Here is a 15,682-nt window from a genome sequence, read left to right as displayed (position 1 = left end):
AGCTCCTACTTGGAATTATAAGAATTCAAATATTTAGTGCACATATCTCAGCAGCACAGAGCAACCATGATAAAAACAAGGCTTTGTGGCATTGTCTCATGTTTCTAAGACACTCTTTAATTGCCTTGTCCTTGCAGCGAGCCCTCATCCAGTGGGTGTCAAGCCTCTTGCAGCACAGGGATGAGAGTGGGGAAAGAGAAACATACAGGATAAATAAGACACATTAAAAGCCATTAAGGAGTTTAGAATCTAGTGGAGGAGACAGGCACCTAAACAAACCGTTTCACCATAATATGACAGACGCTTTGAGAGATATATATTCATCTCTCTCCTAAGAATCATGATTCCCCCAACCTTGCAAGGAAGGTCTATAAGTGCTAAAAATTGGGAAGTCCTTTAAACCAAGCATGGGGGTGGGGCAAATAAGAACTTCCTGAGCCTATGTTATCCATCTGGGTGGACAGGAGTAGCCAGACACTCTGAAGGTAGACCATCTATGCAGCAGTGCCAGTCAGGTGTTGGAGTTTAGACTCACCATGATGATAGCTGTTAACCTTATAGTCTATTTTGTAGATGTGGACATTATGAAAGAAGCCTAAGAAAACCCAGTCTTCAATGTCTGCAGTCAGGGACAACTGAAGTATAAACTATACAGGCTTTCAGAAAATACAAATGAACTTATGGCATCTGCCACCATTTGGCGTAGATTATAATCAAATATCAACGACCCCATGCATTTTAATGGAAGTGCAAATACTGCAACTGAATTTTAAAACATTATCAAATATAGTTTACTTTAAAAAACATTAAGGATTTATTTGTGCGAGTGAGATATGCCACTAGCTCCTATGGTGCAATGGTTAATACTCTGGACTCTGAATCCAGAGGACCTGAGTTCGTATCTTGGTGGAACCTGTTCCTTGAAGAAGAGAACTGGTCAGTCATCCTTCTCAACTTAGACCATGAAACCCAGTATAAACGGTATAAACAGGCTGCCTGTGCATGCTTCAGCAGTGGCGGGGCAGGTTTCACTTCACCTTCAGTAACATGACATGCAACATAAGACATGGAGCCCAGTCACGCTGCTAAGACTTTTAATAGACTTTTTCAAATATTAGACATTACAGTTTAAATCTCTCCAGCATTAACTTTAATGTTGGAATAACATTTCAGTTAATAAATTATTATGAATATAACCATACATTTATTTTATCTTCTTTAGTTCATCATGAGTTACAACTTTATTGTGATTTGGGTCATAAAATAACAAATAATTGTTTATATGTTTCCATAAATTGTGTGTTTGCCTAATCAACCCTGAAAAGGCTCTAGAAATACATTACAATAGGATATATAACTTAGGTTTATTTTTTAGCTCTTTATTGTTTACTTAAAAGGGTAACTGTGTAACTGCTCTTAAATATAGTGTTCACGGCATTGTTCTAGAACATGTTGGTTGTGTATTTTCATAGCTATGGGAAATTATTTGCAAAAAGTGAGTATTCACAGTTTTTGATTTTTGAGGTTAACGTCTAACATTTATTTCTGAGAATTACAATTTTCAAAGGTTTGTGTTATTAGGGTTTTCTGAAAAGCAATGAAGTTTAGAGATGAGCTCAGAAAATTTGAGGTAAAGAAAGTGAATTTTGTTATTAATGCAGCAACCATGCTTTCCTAATAATTTCCACTCTGTGAGTTTACTGGGGGAAGATGTTACTACTTTCAGGTTCCAAATGTTCCAAATTTACATATCTTGTAGTCTCATCTTAAGAATTATTTGTAGTTTTTTTTTTATTAAGTAGTCTATTCAGTTGCCAAAGAGACAGTGTCTCTGTCACGTTTGTGACATCTGGGGAAGGTGTCAGCGAGTTGCAGCAAAGGGCCATACAAGGATTAGTGCCAGCATTTTGATCTGTTATGCAGTTTTGGAATTTTGCTCCCACAATGAGGTTAGATCAGTACACACATTGCCTGGATTCATCTAGAAGAGTTGTGCTTTTTGGAATTGACCTCTAGTAAATCAGTTTATTTATATCACGCACGTTTTCCAGAGATTTCTAATCTCCTTATGAAATCTTTAGCTAAGAGGAGCTCTGGCCAGCAGTGTCCATGAGCTGTGGTAGGACACCCCTCTAATGTTTGAAGAAAAGGATTTATGAGTGGCATCACATGACAGAAATAATTAAAATTACCAGTGGTTTAGGTTCCAGAAAAGACTTCTTAGCAGTGTAAAAAGTTAGGAGTTTTGGGAAAAAATGAAAACACACATTGAAAATCTGAGCCCTACATTTTTAAAACCCCCCCCAAATCTTAAAGGAAACGATTCCCTTCTTTACTGTTTTGACAGACTATGCACATTTTCATTGTATGGACCACCTTGAAATTTTGGGGGGTGTCTGTTCTCTCTTCCCAAGGGAACACAGTTGGCATTGTTCCATGGCTCATATGAATCTTTTATGTCTTTCCGGTTTCTCGGTTCTGATCTCTGCGCAGTTTCAGTCACGGGCTGTCTCTTGGGAACAGCACTGTGCTGTTCAGCACTACGCACTTCAATAATAAGAAGGGATTAAAGGGAAAAGCCCTGATCTCCTAATACACTGGATAATTTGGTGCCACCCACAAGGCAGTAGCCCCCTGCTGCAAAGATGTCATTAGAAAGGTACAATGTCATTACGTTTTTACTGGCAGAGCCTTGAGTGAAATACAAGACATATTGTCTCCTGTGCAACGATAGAGAGTGCTGGAGCCCTTCCCCTCTGTTCTGAAACACTAGATTGTGGGAACACGCTCTTTGTTTTCACGCCCATGCTGCTTTCCCTTGATGATACGAGAAATTATACTTTTATTAAATATTGAGCAAAATTAAAAATTAGAAAAGATTATTGACAATCTTAAATGAGAGTCATATATTCTTATCGAATAACATGCTTGTTTTGATTACCTACTGTGTGCCTGGCACTATGCCAGTTGCTGAAAATCAAAGCACAAAGCCAGAATTCACTGCTTTTCAGTCCCTACCATGCTGAACGCGGTCACTGGACATGAGTGTTAAAGGCGTCTGCACGAAGTAAGCTGCACGGCATACAGAAACAGCCACAGGCCAGGGTTTTGAAAGGGTGACCAGACATCTGCTCAGCTATCCTGCCAACGAAGTTGACATGTTTGTTGATGGTTGAAACCACCTTCTGAACTGAAGCACCCTGACCTTTAAGCCTATGTGGCATATCGTGAAGACACTTGAAATAATGCGCACGACCCACCCCTGGGAGGTTTATGCCCTGGTTCTGTGAGTGCCACTCGGTTATGGAGGAACCTCTGTCTCTGGTGTAGTATATTCGACGCCCCACAAAGGGAGCCTGTGTTTCCAGCATCTACCATAGAGGATGCCGGTGGCACTGAGAGGCATCCGCTAGGGTCGTGGCTGTCTGGGAAGTTGCACATCAGTTTCCTAGCACCGAAGAGAATCAGCTTTAATAGTGGTCCTTTATCTCGCTGCCACAGACACAAAACTGCCATTAACAATGAGAAGTCACACAGTCGGAATTGTGCTTGGGAGAAGAAAGCCCTCGATTATCAGGCATTTGCTAGCTGGCTAGTCCTCACAGAGACGGGTCTTCTCTCTCCCACTACTAACTTTTGTTAAGAGAAACTGACATTTGCAGTGCATTGTCTAAGGTAAGTGCTAGACTAGATGGTTATAATGGAAGAAACTGGGGTTTCCTTAGTGTTCTATTGGCAGAAGGCAAAACAGTATGGGAAGACCAAACAATTTTAACAGATGAACCAGGCAGTGGGGTAAATACTTTAAAAACACTTAGTCCTATATGCACTAGGAAAAATGGGTCACATGGTACACTTGAACAGAGACTGTCTCCTCCCCTTTTAATTAAGCAACCATGTTGTACCTTGTCTCCCACATATTTTGGCTCACTCCAAGTATTATAACACTCACAGTGAAGCTCATCAGCAGATGTCGAGGGAAGAGAGGCGGCGTTAGAATTTGGGATGGGCAGGACCAGTTTACACCTTCTAGAAGAAGCAGGGCTTAGATACCAACAGAGTCAGGACACAGCTAGTAAAGATCTTGTCAAAAACGTCTCCGCTAATGCTTCAATATAGATAACAGCATGACAGACAAATTCCCCAGTTTTGCCAATAAGTTTTAAAAAGTAAATGAAGCAGTTAAAAGCTCTGGTGGTTAGCTTGTGTGTCGCATTTCAGAATGAGCACTGAAAACAGATCAGTCATTTGGTAACAGGGATACAGACTCCCCCTTCCTTTGCCATCAGATTCCATGGGTCTGTCTATCCTGAACCTCAATGGATGTCCCATGTATATATTCCGTTAGATGGAGCTAACACATGGACACAAATTAATATTCTTTCCAAATTTCTTGATTTTAGCCCTATAGTTTCTTGGGGTTTGAGGAGGAAGAAGGATTATAATGAACTTAGATTGGGATCTGCTGGTCAGATATTTGTCATTTATATACTAATGGCATATCAGCAATGACCCTGGCTACTGTTTTCCTTTGAGGTAGTTATAAATAAGGGATGGATTATGAAAGAACTTACTACATTTCTTCGTTTCAATGAGTAAGGCACTGTGACATACTGCATTTTGTCATTGTTAAGTCATGCCAGTGAAGTCAATATTCAGGTGAGGATTGGCAATACCAGCTTCCTCATGGAGGTGCCCACATGCTCTGTAAGGCAAGACTTGGCCGAATGTTTGTAAGCATTTTCTGTTGTTATTAACGAAGGGAACTTTGGGGGGATACTTTAAAAATATTTCCTTTTTTTAACATTTCATATTCATTATAGGTTTCTTCTTCCCCCCCATTGATAATAGTAAACTATGTGTTGTTCAAACTTAGTAATAAGACAAGAAACAAGGAACCTCAAGTGGCTAATTCATAACAAATCTGTTTCCTTGATGGGTGGCAGGACATCTGAGGTCAACGCTAGGGAGTCTCTCCTGCTTTCGGTGCCGTCTTCTAGTCATACCGAAGACAGTACCTCTCCAGACGGCTCTTTCCCCTTCTTCTCTTCCCCGCGGTCAATGTCAATGACGTGCACCAGCCCGGGTTTCAGAATTAGGTCCTCTGTCTCCACTTGACTCCTGTTGTCTTCCACCTCCATGTAGCTTCCTTTGGTCTGCTGTGCAGCTTTGCTGAAGGCTTCCTTAAGGCGCCGTTTGAGCTCCACGTCAGGGCAGAAGACATACTCGTAAAGGGCACCCGCGAGCACAGCGCCTATTATTGGTCCAACCCAGTATATCTGGGGAAAGATGGGAGAGGAGAGGCAGCGAGTAGAGGAGGGTGAGAAGTGGACAGCCCGTGAGTACACAGTTTAACTGACTTAATCAAGTCAGAAACTGCGTCATACACACACACACACACACACATACACACACACGGGATGGATCTGAAAATAAATGATAAAATATACCAAGTCTACATCAAAGATCAAAGATTCATAAATTATTAAAGAGCATTTGAGCATAAAATAAGAAAGAATAATGTCTTCTATCTTCTTTATTTTAATATTATATTTTAAATTTTCTGATTATTATTATTATTATTATTATTATTATTATAGACAAGGTCTAGCTCAGGCTGTTTTTAAGACTCATTGCATAACTCAGGATAGCCTTGAACTCACATTCCTCTACTGTCAGCATCATGAGTGTTCAAAATATTGGTGGGTACCATCACATCAGGCTTATCAACTTTATGATAAATCTTAACATGAAATAACTCTGCTCTGGTGGCTCCACAACTTAAGCAGACTCTACTGGTAATTCCTTCAAATAAAAAGAAAAAAAGAAGTTTTTGCAGCATGTTCCTCTTATGTATTCTGCAGTAGCCTCTTACCTTGATTGTCTATATAATCATGCATTTTTATCATTTAAGGTGTTTGCTATTCAGTATGCATAATGAATACAGCTCACCCCTCGCCACTTAGCAGTGTGAGTGCTTAGATCAGGGATAGTTTCCCTTTAGAGGCAAGGTCTCTTGTACCCACATAGCAGAGGCTGATGGCCTTGAACTGCTAAACCCTCAGTGGCTTTTTTCTGGAGTGCTGGGATTATAGGCATGTGCTACCAAGCCCAGTGTGTGGCACTGTAGAGGGAACCAAGGGCTTCCGCCATGCTGGGTAAGCACTTCACCAATTAGATTATACCACCAGTGACTTCTGTGTTTTACTTTCTTTATCTGCAAAGCAGGGCTATTATATATATATATATATATATATATATATAAATTTCACACAGCTGTGGCGACTAAATAGAATGCCACTTAGCAGTTTTGTGCTCATGAAAATCGTTAGGTTTCTATTTCTTAGACAATTTAAAACTGTGTGCAACCAACTTGGCTGTTAATTAGTTTCCTTAAATTAGTTTCTCTTTAAAGTTTGATGTCTTCGCTGTAGAGGAAATGCTAGAGTTCATGCATCTTTCTCACTGGAGAGTGTTTCCCCTCCGCGTAGTGCTGCAGTGTAGATCTGTTCACGAGGTGACTAGACTAGGGCTAGTGAGTGGCTCTACATAGGTTAAACAGCATGTTTGATCACTCAGTGATGCACCCAGAATGAGCAGCTCTCATCTGGTTAGGCTGGGACGTGGGCTGTAGAGTACATGCACTCTGGAGAGTCATTTGGGACCACGCCCCGGTTTACTGAGCACTCAAGCGGACTGTATGGAGCACTTTTCTCATCTCATTAATAACCTTTGATACAGAGATTATTAAAATATACATTCTTACGTATTGGAAAGTTGACAGTTGGAGATGTTACAAGCTTACTTAAGATAGCATACTTAAGTGATTGAGTTGAGCTGTCTAGTTTACTTGGCTTTAGAACACCCTTTTACTAACTTACTGTTTGTTCTCTTATCTGAAAAGAATTACTATGTCTCGCTTAAAACACCATCTGGAAATTAACTGTACTCGGCATCTTTACTGTACAGCGTAAAGGAGAGCCAGGCTTCCCACCGAAGCTGAGCACATGTCCTTAACAGGGAAGTAGCTGGAGAGTCGCTGGACCAGCCAAGCTTCTTATCTTGAACATGAAAGAGCCCAAAGGAGAGTTTATCTTCCCTGTGCCCTTTCAAAGGAGAAACGAGAGCCCTCCTCTAAATGCCTTTGCTCTCTGTTCCCTTGGTAAGATCTCATTAGATCGGTGCTACTTCACAGGCCTCAAGTCCCACAAGGAGAACAGCCTCAGCAAACAATCACTACCCTTTCCATAACACTCCGGAGGAGACAGCAGGCTCTGTGTCCTCAAAGATAAATCTGGGTGACAAATTGCTATTCCCACACAGAGTTCTGTAACTTTAAAGTACTTTTTGATTTTTATGAATAATTTTATTGATGAAAACAGAAAAACACATAAACTACATAAAAGTGTTTTTAAAAACTTCCTAAATTGTCATTATATTACCTAATTAAAACCCACCCATTTATTGTACAATCTATAAACTTATCATTAAAGTTTTCCACTTGGGGGATAGGGAAATTGCCCAATGGGTAAAGTGACTCCATGCAAGTGTGAGGATGTGAATTTCAGTCCCTGAGACCCACATAAAATCCAGACACCACAGTGCATGGCTGTAATTGCTGTATTCCTAGAGGAGAATAGGATACAGCAAGCAGAGGTAAGAGAATCCCCAGGGCCAGCTGGCCTGGCGATCAGTGGTGAACTAGAGACCCTGTTGTGAACAAGGTAGAAAATGGGAACTGATACCCAAGGTTGTCCTCTGATATCCAGATACCCCGGCATGTGTGTGTATATACTTACACATATGAGCACACACACACACACACACACACACACTCCTCAACATACATCACACACATAAAGTAAATTCTATTTTTGTTAATGTAGTAAATCCTCTCAGAAATATCAGTGGCAAAACTACCAGTCCAAAGAATGACTTTGGGGATCAAGATTTTGCATGTCGGTGCCCAAATTATGTCTCAACAACTTAGTACACGTTTTGTATAAAGGAGTTTATACAGTCATGGTGTGATATTTTCCTCCTTTGCTGGGCCATGTCATCCTTGAGTAGCTGTTCCCAGAGCCACTGTAGCCACATGCATAAGATCAAGGCACAAACAACAGATTGTTACAGTTATAATTTTAAAATGTGAAATCACATTCACAATATGTGAATGGCAGTAAAAGTTAAGTCTCTTCTCAAGCTTGCATATATATGTTTTATTCTTGTAGTTTGTAGGTTATTTAAGTTAATGAGGAGTGGCATAGACAATTGTCTATGATTTAAAGGATATAAATTCTCTTGTTGATAGAAACACTACTCCCGGCCCAGGTTGACAGGAAGGTTCGTCCTGAGATTAAAAAGTGCACCTTCCTGGCACTCATTTGTTTTTCTGGCTACAGCTGTGGTGACAGTGGCATAAACATCTGCATCATTTATTTGGTACCAACCACAGTTCACACGCTTCCAGCCCCTGTGCTATGAATTATGCTCTTCTTATGCAAACTAGGATCTTAAATACCTTTGTCATAGGCGGTACTTTAAAGTAGTTCTTTCTCTCTTTTTAAAATAGTGACATTGCTTTCTGTTGTTGCTAGGAAGCCTTTCTTTCAATGACTTTAACACTAATATTCAGCACACGTTTATCATTTAAATTTATTCTACATAGGAAACCCTATGTACAAGCATTCTGCTGCTATCTGTCAGATACACATCCAGACTAATGCTTCAAGAAAACCCAACTCTCAGTGAAAACCTAGAACAGAAGGCTATGGGGTCTTTTGTAGCAGGATTCTGCTAGACTGTTTTACTCCCTGTGACAGATGCAATAATAAGTAGAGAGTTGGGCGGCTGGGGGAGGGGAAGCAACAGAAACTAGTGCACTAAGTTAGCCCAAAGTAAAAAAAAGAGAGAGTCTTGTGGACGATTGTTCCTAACTTCAGTAAGATGGGACTTATCAATTTAGTAGTTACCCAGTGGTTTTCCCAGTTTCCCATGATAACGGCAGGTCCAAAGGATCGCGCTGGGTTCATGCTGGCCCCAGTATAATTGATCTGCGGAGAAAAAGAACAAAACCTCAGACATTTTGGAAATAGAACTGTTAACAGGGGCCGTTTGCTGTAACTTGCTGCTGTATCTTCAAAGGAGCACTGACATTTAGCCACTTTGTAGTTGTCATGGTCACTTCACATCGACGGATATGGCTGGATCTGAATGAGCTCTGTATTGTATGGCACAAGCAGTATGGTACATGGGTATGTCCAGCTAGTTGGCAGACTGTTTAACATGTATGTATTAAAATGATAACACTGAAATAAACAACACTCTTGAAATAATGCAAATGTTGCAGTGGTTTTGTACTGGTCAGGTCACTGGTTACTGGTAAAAGCTGCAGAGGGATGGATGGTCACAGGAAACAGTACAATGTTCCCAGCTGCTTAATACTAAAAACAACCAAAGAGAGATTCAACTGCAAACAGCATCTTCAGGCCTGCTTCAGGGTGAGGCTAAATGAGAAGATCAATTATTCAAATGGACTTAAAACTTACTGCAAACAAATGTCCAATTGCGACGGAAAATCCAATTGCTAAAGCTATTGAACCGGTGACATCAGTCCGTTTGGAATCACAGCTGGCGAAAATAGTGAACACCAACTGGAATGTGATTATCAGCTCCACCAGGAGCCCGTGGCCAGCAGTAAGGTTTCCATGAACCTGGAGAGAGAGAGAAAGATACTCCATCAGAACTGAATCAAGAGTCTAGTTCTAAGCAATGCAACGGTTTGAAGGGTGTATTTTTTTGGCATGGGAAGTGATGGTTAACTTGAGTCTTCTACCGACCCCAGGTTGAGATTTCCATCCTTTTACCTCCTAGGATGAAGGAATTAATTTACACTCATTTTGGACCATTGTAGATAATTACTTTTACAGTGACTGAGTTTTTACTAAATGTTGTGTTTAGCAACACAAGCAAAATGTGTTACTGCTGCACTTAGAGTGTAAAGGATTTTCTTCAGAGATTTATAATATTACGAGGCAATTATTAGACCCATAGATTAGGTTTACATTAGCTCCTGGGTATCTCAGCTAAAGCACGAGTTTAAAGTCGGACTGCCCACTCACGAAGAGCAAGGTGAAGATCAATGACTGTGGGCTCCCCCATCTTTAATTTTGAGACAGGGGCTTCTCTTTGTATCCCCGGCTGTCAGAACTTACTTTGTAGATCAGAATGGCTTTAAACTCAGAGATCTGCCTGCTTCTGCCTACTGAGTGCTGAGATTAAAGGCCTATCACTTTACACAGATCATCTAAAGTCCCCGACATGAAAAGCAACAAATTCTTGCCCCTGCTAAGAAACAAATAATTGTAAGGCCTTATGATAAAAACACAGTCAAGCCAGTCACACTGATTTACACCTGTAATCCCAGCACATAGAGGGCCCAGACGGGAGGATTGCTGCAAGTTCAAGGCCAGCCTGAGCTCGAGAATGAATGTGAGAGCCTGCCTCAAAAAAAACAAAACAAAAAAACAAAAACAAAACAAAACAAAACCAAAACAACAACAACAAAAAAAAAAAACAAAAACCATACTCATGTCGTTACGTTGTTACTGTGGTGGGAGAGAAACAAAGCATGCTGAGATCTTCTTAATCATGTTTAAGTCACTAAATAGTAAACAATGATGTCCTCTCAATGCCTTTCCTCTGTCTAGACTGGGTTTCACTGTATGATCCAGGGTGGCCTTGACTCCTGATCCTCCTGCTTTAACCTTCCAAGGGCTGGGATTATAGGCAACCCTCATGCCTGGCTCCTCTGTGTGTATTTTAAAAACTACTATAATAAGTTTCCACTTTTTTTTAAAGACAATTTTCTAAGTAGTCCAGACTGGCTTTGTACTCAACACATAGATGAGGACAACCTCAAACCTCTGGTTCTGCCTTTACTTCCCATGTGTTGGTATTGTAGATGTACGCCACTGTACCCCAGGACCTATATGCCAGGCAAGCTGTTCATCAACTGAGCTACATCCCTCGCTTCTTGATCAGGCTATGTTGTGTTTGCCTCTCATGGCCCTGAGCCAGCTTGGAGCATAGTTTGTAAGCATCCTGGTATCCTAAAATAGAAATAAGCACACATAAGAGTTCTTACCGTGGTGACTCCCAAGCCTCCCACCACGTTGGGAGGTGTGACCAGGTAGAGGATTCCGGCTCCAATGATGGCCCCCAGGCACTGTGCAGCAATGTAGAAGACCGACTTGGCAATACTGATCTTCCTCGTGCATACCATGGCCACTGTCACAGCGGGGTTGATGTGGCCACCACTGATGTGGCCAAAGCACTGCACCATGGTAGCGATGCTGAGTCCAAAGCAAAGGGAGATGAGGACCATGTCCACAGGCAAGGGGTTCTCTGACCCGCCCCAGTTGATGGTGGATCCCAGGCTGAGCAAGACGAAGATAAGCATGGCGAGAAATTCTGCTGCCACCGCTTTCCAGAAAGCTTGAGTCCAGACCCCTTTGAAAGCCACCATGATCCTCTCTCTATTGCACGAATGTCCACACTTACTGGAAAGAGGAACACAATAAGAATCAGAAAGCCACCAACCTAACTTAGATTTCTAGCCGGAATGGGCATTGAAATTTGTCGGAGGGGGTCAGACCTTCGGTCTTGCAGGCTGGGGATGGGCTGTTGAACACCCTTTGCAAACCAAGACAGAATACTTCTGGAAGTCTCCCTAGTTAGTAGCCAAGAGGTTGCTATTCTGATCTCCTTCGAGTTCCTGGGCTGCAACCCCAGCTGTCCCTAGAAAGGACACTGTCTCAACCAAGTTCCTTAAGAGTTTAAGAATAAAATATATTTAGCTGGGAATATATTTCCCTTAGGCAAGCTTTAAACATATACTTTCCATGTGTCCTTTTGTTTTGAACAGAAAGCATTTGAAGTGGAGGGAGTTTTCTAGAGAGATGACTCAGCATTTAAGAATACTAACTGTTCTTCCAGAGGACCTCTGTTGATTCCCAGCACCAACACAGTGACAATCTACCACAGTGATTCCACTTCCGGAGGCTCCAGAGCCTTTTCCGGCCATCTATGGGCACTGCACCCAGGTGGTGCACAGTCACACCTGCAGGCAAACCACTCATCACACACATGAATAACTCAATTGAAGAAGGGGGTAGAGCGCTCAGTATTGGACTGATTTCCCAGTGCCTGTTATACGTCTCTGCAGCATCTGCTGCCCACTGCAAGAGGATGCTCCTATGACCAAGGATGAGGGCATCCAGAGATTAGGGGTGTGGGAATATGGGGGAGTTCGATAAGATAACTATGTGGATGGATGTGATCATATTTTATTATGTATACATTTCTGAAGAATAAAGAAAATACCTTTCTGAAGAAGGAAAAACATACCTTACAAAGGCAGATCTTTTCCAGTTTTGCATTTTGTAGCTTCACAAAGGCATTTTGAAAATAAATTTATAGAGTCCTGTACCCACTCCTACCCTCAAGAGCGTGTGGATTTGGAGCTGGGACTGTGCAACTGTCTTTTGGGAAGGTAAAGTCGTGGAGGGCTTCCGATACTTGGTGTTTGCCCTGGGGACAGGCAGGGACTCAGCTGGTACAGGGACACTCCCTTCTGTTGACCTGGGCAAGAAGGTGGAAAACTGCAGGTGGCAGTGGCTTGGGAGCCAGTGAGGCCCCAGCCCTTGGGCAGATCTGGGCTTGTAGCTCTGGGACGTGACAATCTCAGTACCCAGTGGGGAGCCTGAGAGACTCTGGAAGGGCAGGCTGTGGGTACTCCAGGCTGGTGCCAGGCTCCCAGTTGGACCGACAGAAGTAGCTGTCAGAGGGGTCAGGTACCAGAGAGGGGAGCTTCAAAAGGGTTTGAGAGGCAGAATAGTGCCTCCTCGGACTCGATTGTCCCTCAACAGTCACTGGGACAGCTCTCCTAAACACCCGTTCCTCCAAATCTGGGAGCTTGGAGTATGAAAGCCAGCCCCATGCACTCTACCTGCCCTGAGGGTACAGAGCTCAGATATTTAGCAACAAAGAGGGGGCGTGTCAGGAAACAGTGCTGAGGCTCTGTGAGGAGGGCTAAGGTGCTTCTCCTTGAGGACTTCTCTCCCTTGGACTAGACCCTGGAGCACTATCAGCCTCCTCTTGAGGAGCTTGTGGAGATGTGGAGGGGAGCAGGAGGTGAGGAAGCAGCTGGGAAAGAGGTCAGGAAATGAGAGATGCCAAAGCAGCCTTTGGGAAGGGAGTCACTTTGCTCTTGCCATGTCCCTTCCTTACTGTCTTTAGATCTTCGGAGTTGAAAAGGGTGGGGTTGGAAGACACCCACGCAACTGCTTATTTTGACCAGAAATTATTAAACTCCCCTTTGGAAGGGCAGTCACCCCAGTCACCTCCTTACCTAGGACATTCATTTTTCTCTCTCATAAGACAGATAGGCAGAGTTTAGCATAGTAGACTATGTAGAGGGCTGGCTGGAAAACCAAGGGCTCAAGAATTGCATAACCTCCCACACATATTGCAAGGTTCTTATCTTTTGAATATCACTTATTGGTCTAGGGAGCCTAGGTTCCATGTTGGTAGTAAGAAAGCCCCGGATGGCACAGACTGCAGAAGGCTTTCTTCACCTTTAAGGCTTCTCCTTTGCTATTTGTTTGACTATGGGGCTTTCCTTCTGACTCGAAAGGGGAAAGCAGGCTGGATTCATGCTCGCCTACCCAAGGGGGCAGCCAGCTCTACCCCAGATGTCCCCTGCCCAAGTGAGGTCCTCTAAGTAAATCATGCAATTATAAAGACCGCAGCTGGGACAATGCATGATGTATGCCTTAGGGGAGATAACAGAGAGGTAAAAACAGCAGCTGGAATGGGGCAGAGAGGGCGCCCTGGGAGAGGCGTGGGAAAGGTCCCCAAGAGGAAAAGCTCTGAGAACTCACATTGAAACAGGAGTGAGGAGAGTCACTTCTGAACTCACCAGCAGCCCAGGTTGCAGCCAGGTGGCAGAGAGGCTATTACAGGCGCTGTCCTCTCCAGCCCGACACAGAGGAAAGAGAACAAGCAGGAAGTAAAGGGAACTGGGTGGGCAGGGAGCAGGGCACCCAGGGGAGGCGGTCCTGGAAATGGCCAGCCTCTCCCTTTAACACCTCTTTGTCACCTCTCCCTGCTCATTTGCACACCTGTCCCCCTCTCCAGAGACCTAAGCAAGAAACTCAGTTGCTCTTTAAACTTCAAATTTTCATCAGAGAAACTGAAGAACAAAACAGCCAAGCCTGTGAACAGTAACTAGAAACCTTAAAATGGTTTTAGCCCCTTCTTTTTCTTAAAACCCACAAAAAATTTGATCCCCTAAAGCAGCCTCATCTAGCTGTGGACCTCAAAACTTCTAGCATCTATGTATCTCTCTGCCTTTGTGGGAATCTCGCCAGCATTGCCCACGGCTGCACCATCACCATTAACATGGCCTGATGTGTTTACATTCACAGAAATGGACCAACAGAATTTGTTCTTGCTGTTTTGATTTTTTTCCCCCAGAACAAAGGGGGATTTGTTGATATGACCCGAGTGCAGTGAACCAGACACGTTCCACCCTAGCTGAATACACTGTCTCATCCACTTCTGGACAGTTCCCGGGTGAGTAATTTTTCTAATGAAAATTATTACAGAGTAAATTCCCATGCTAAAAAGCATCCCCTTTCTTCTCCTTTTCCTCTGCTTCTCTTGTGCCTAAACTTAGTCCCCAGGCTTCAAAGAACCCCCAACCTGTCCAGTTGTTGCTCTCTAGATTCTGATCTGAGAAGACATGGATATCTGCAATGAAAGAGTTTCATCTGGTAGCGCGCAGCATTGTTTCTTTAAAGCAAAGCAGAACTTACCCCCACCGCCTCGCTGCAGCTCTGTCACTCATGCCGTCCCTGGCCAGAGTGCAGCTCTCATTGCCTGCCCCTGGGCTCCAGTGAACTGGGAGTCAGATTACGGGCACTTGTCTGATTGGGTTTTTGGAGTGTAGGGGTGGAAAGATTCTGCACCATGTGGCAATCGCTAAGTTATATTTGAACTAGAAATCGTCTCCGTACCTGATCACTGGAGACACAGGCATTTCAGGGATGCAAAGCACTTGCTGACGTATTTCTTTTTGCTACTAATCTTTCCAAGTGAAGACTTCCCTGAGTGTTTATTTGGATTAATCTGATCACGAATAACTGGGGAGGATTTGCCTTGTAGGTTTTTTTTTTTATTGAAACTGAACAACTAATAGAAAACAGGTTTGTATGACCCAGCAATTCAGAAGAATTGGGAGTTAGACACTGTCTTTTGAGTGGCAAACAGCCAGTGAGTTCTATTTGAAATGTGTACGAAGATAATCATAACAAACAGCTGTAACTCCACTTACAGTGTCCACTTCCTGAGTTCGATAAGAATAATGATTATTATAATAATTTCTTTGGATGAAGCAGCAGATTTTAAAAACACAGAGGTTAGAGAGGGACAGGATTATTAGGAACAATAGAAAAAATTTAGTATTTGGAAACCTGGGAACAGGGCTGACGCTATACTTTGCTGTTCAAATTGAGTGCAGGACCCAGTGCTCAGAAATTACTCAGGATTTTAAGATTGTCACAGCAGGCAGCTGAGCAGAGTGTGGGTCCCCTTTACACGCATAGCTGCATGGTCGGTC

At 42.8% G+C, this 15,682-nt stretch overlaps 1 protein-coding gene across 3 annotated transcripts; it reads right to left on the bottom strand.

Annotated features, from left to right (window-relative positions):
- Positions 1–4,096: 4,096 nt before the first annotated feature.
- Positions 4,097–15,022, bottom strand: Aqp4 (aquaporin 4). 3 transcript variants are annotated; one of them, XM_050160691.1, is made up of 5 exons: positions 14,880–15,022; positions 11,147–11,561; positions 9,549–9,713; positions 8,973–9,053; positions 4,097–5,279 (listed from the first exon to the last, which is right to left on the bottom strand). In XM_050160691.1, exons 1-5 carry the CDS (start codon positions 14,909–14,911, stop codon positions 5,001–5,003), a joined length of 972 nt encoding a protein of 323 aa, XP_050016648.1. In that variant the 5' UTR covers positions 14,912–15,022; the 3' UTR covers positions 4,097–5,000. The 3 variants fall into 3 exon arrangements, with proteins under 3 accessions (XP_050016648.1, XP_050016649.1, XP_050016650.1); XM_050160692.1 differs by lacking the exon at positions 14,880–15,022 and adding an exon at positions 13,982–14,108; XM_050160693.1 differs by lacking the exon at positions 14,880–15,022 and adding an exon at positions 13,944–14,044.
- Between the last annotated feature and the right edge of the window lie 660 nt (positions 15,023–15,682).

This window comes from Alexandromys fortis, unplaced genomic scaffold (genome assembly GCF_014885135.2).
Source record: "Alexandromys fortis isolate MF-2015 unplaced genomic scaffold, M_Fortis_MF-2015_v1.1 scaffold_104, whole genome shotgun sequence".
Lineage (NCBI taxonomy): Eukaryota > Metazoa > Chordata > Mammalia > Rodentia > Cricetidae > Alexandromys > Alexandromys fortis.
Note: the sequence above shows the minus strand (reverse complement) of the source record. Positions and strands in the feature narration are given on the sequence as shown.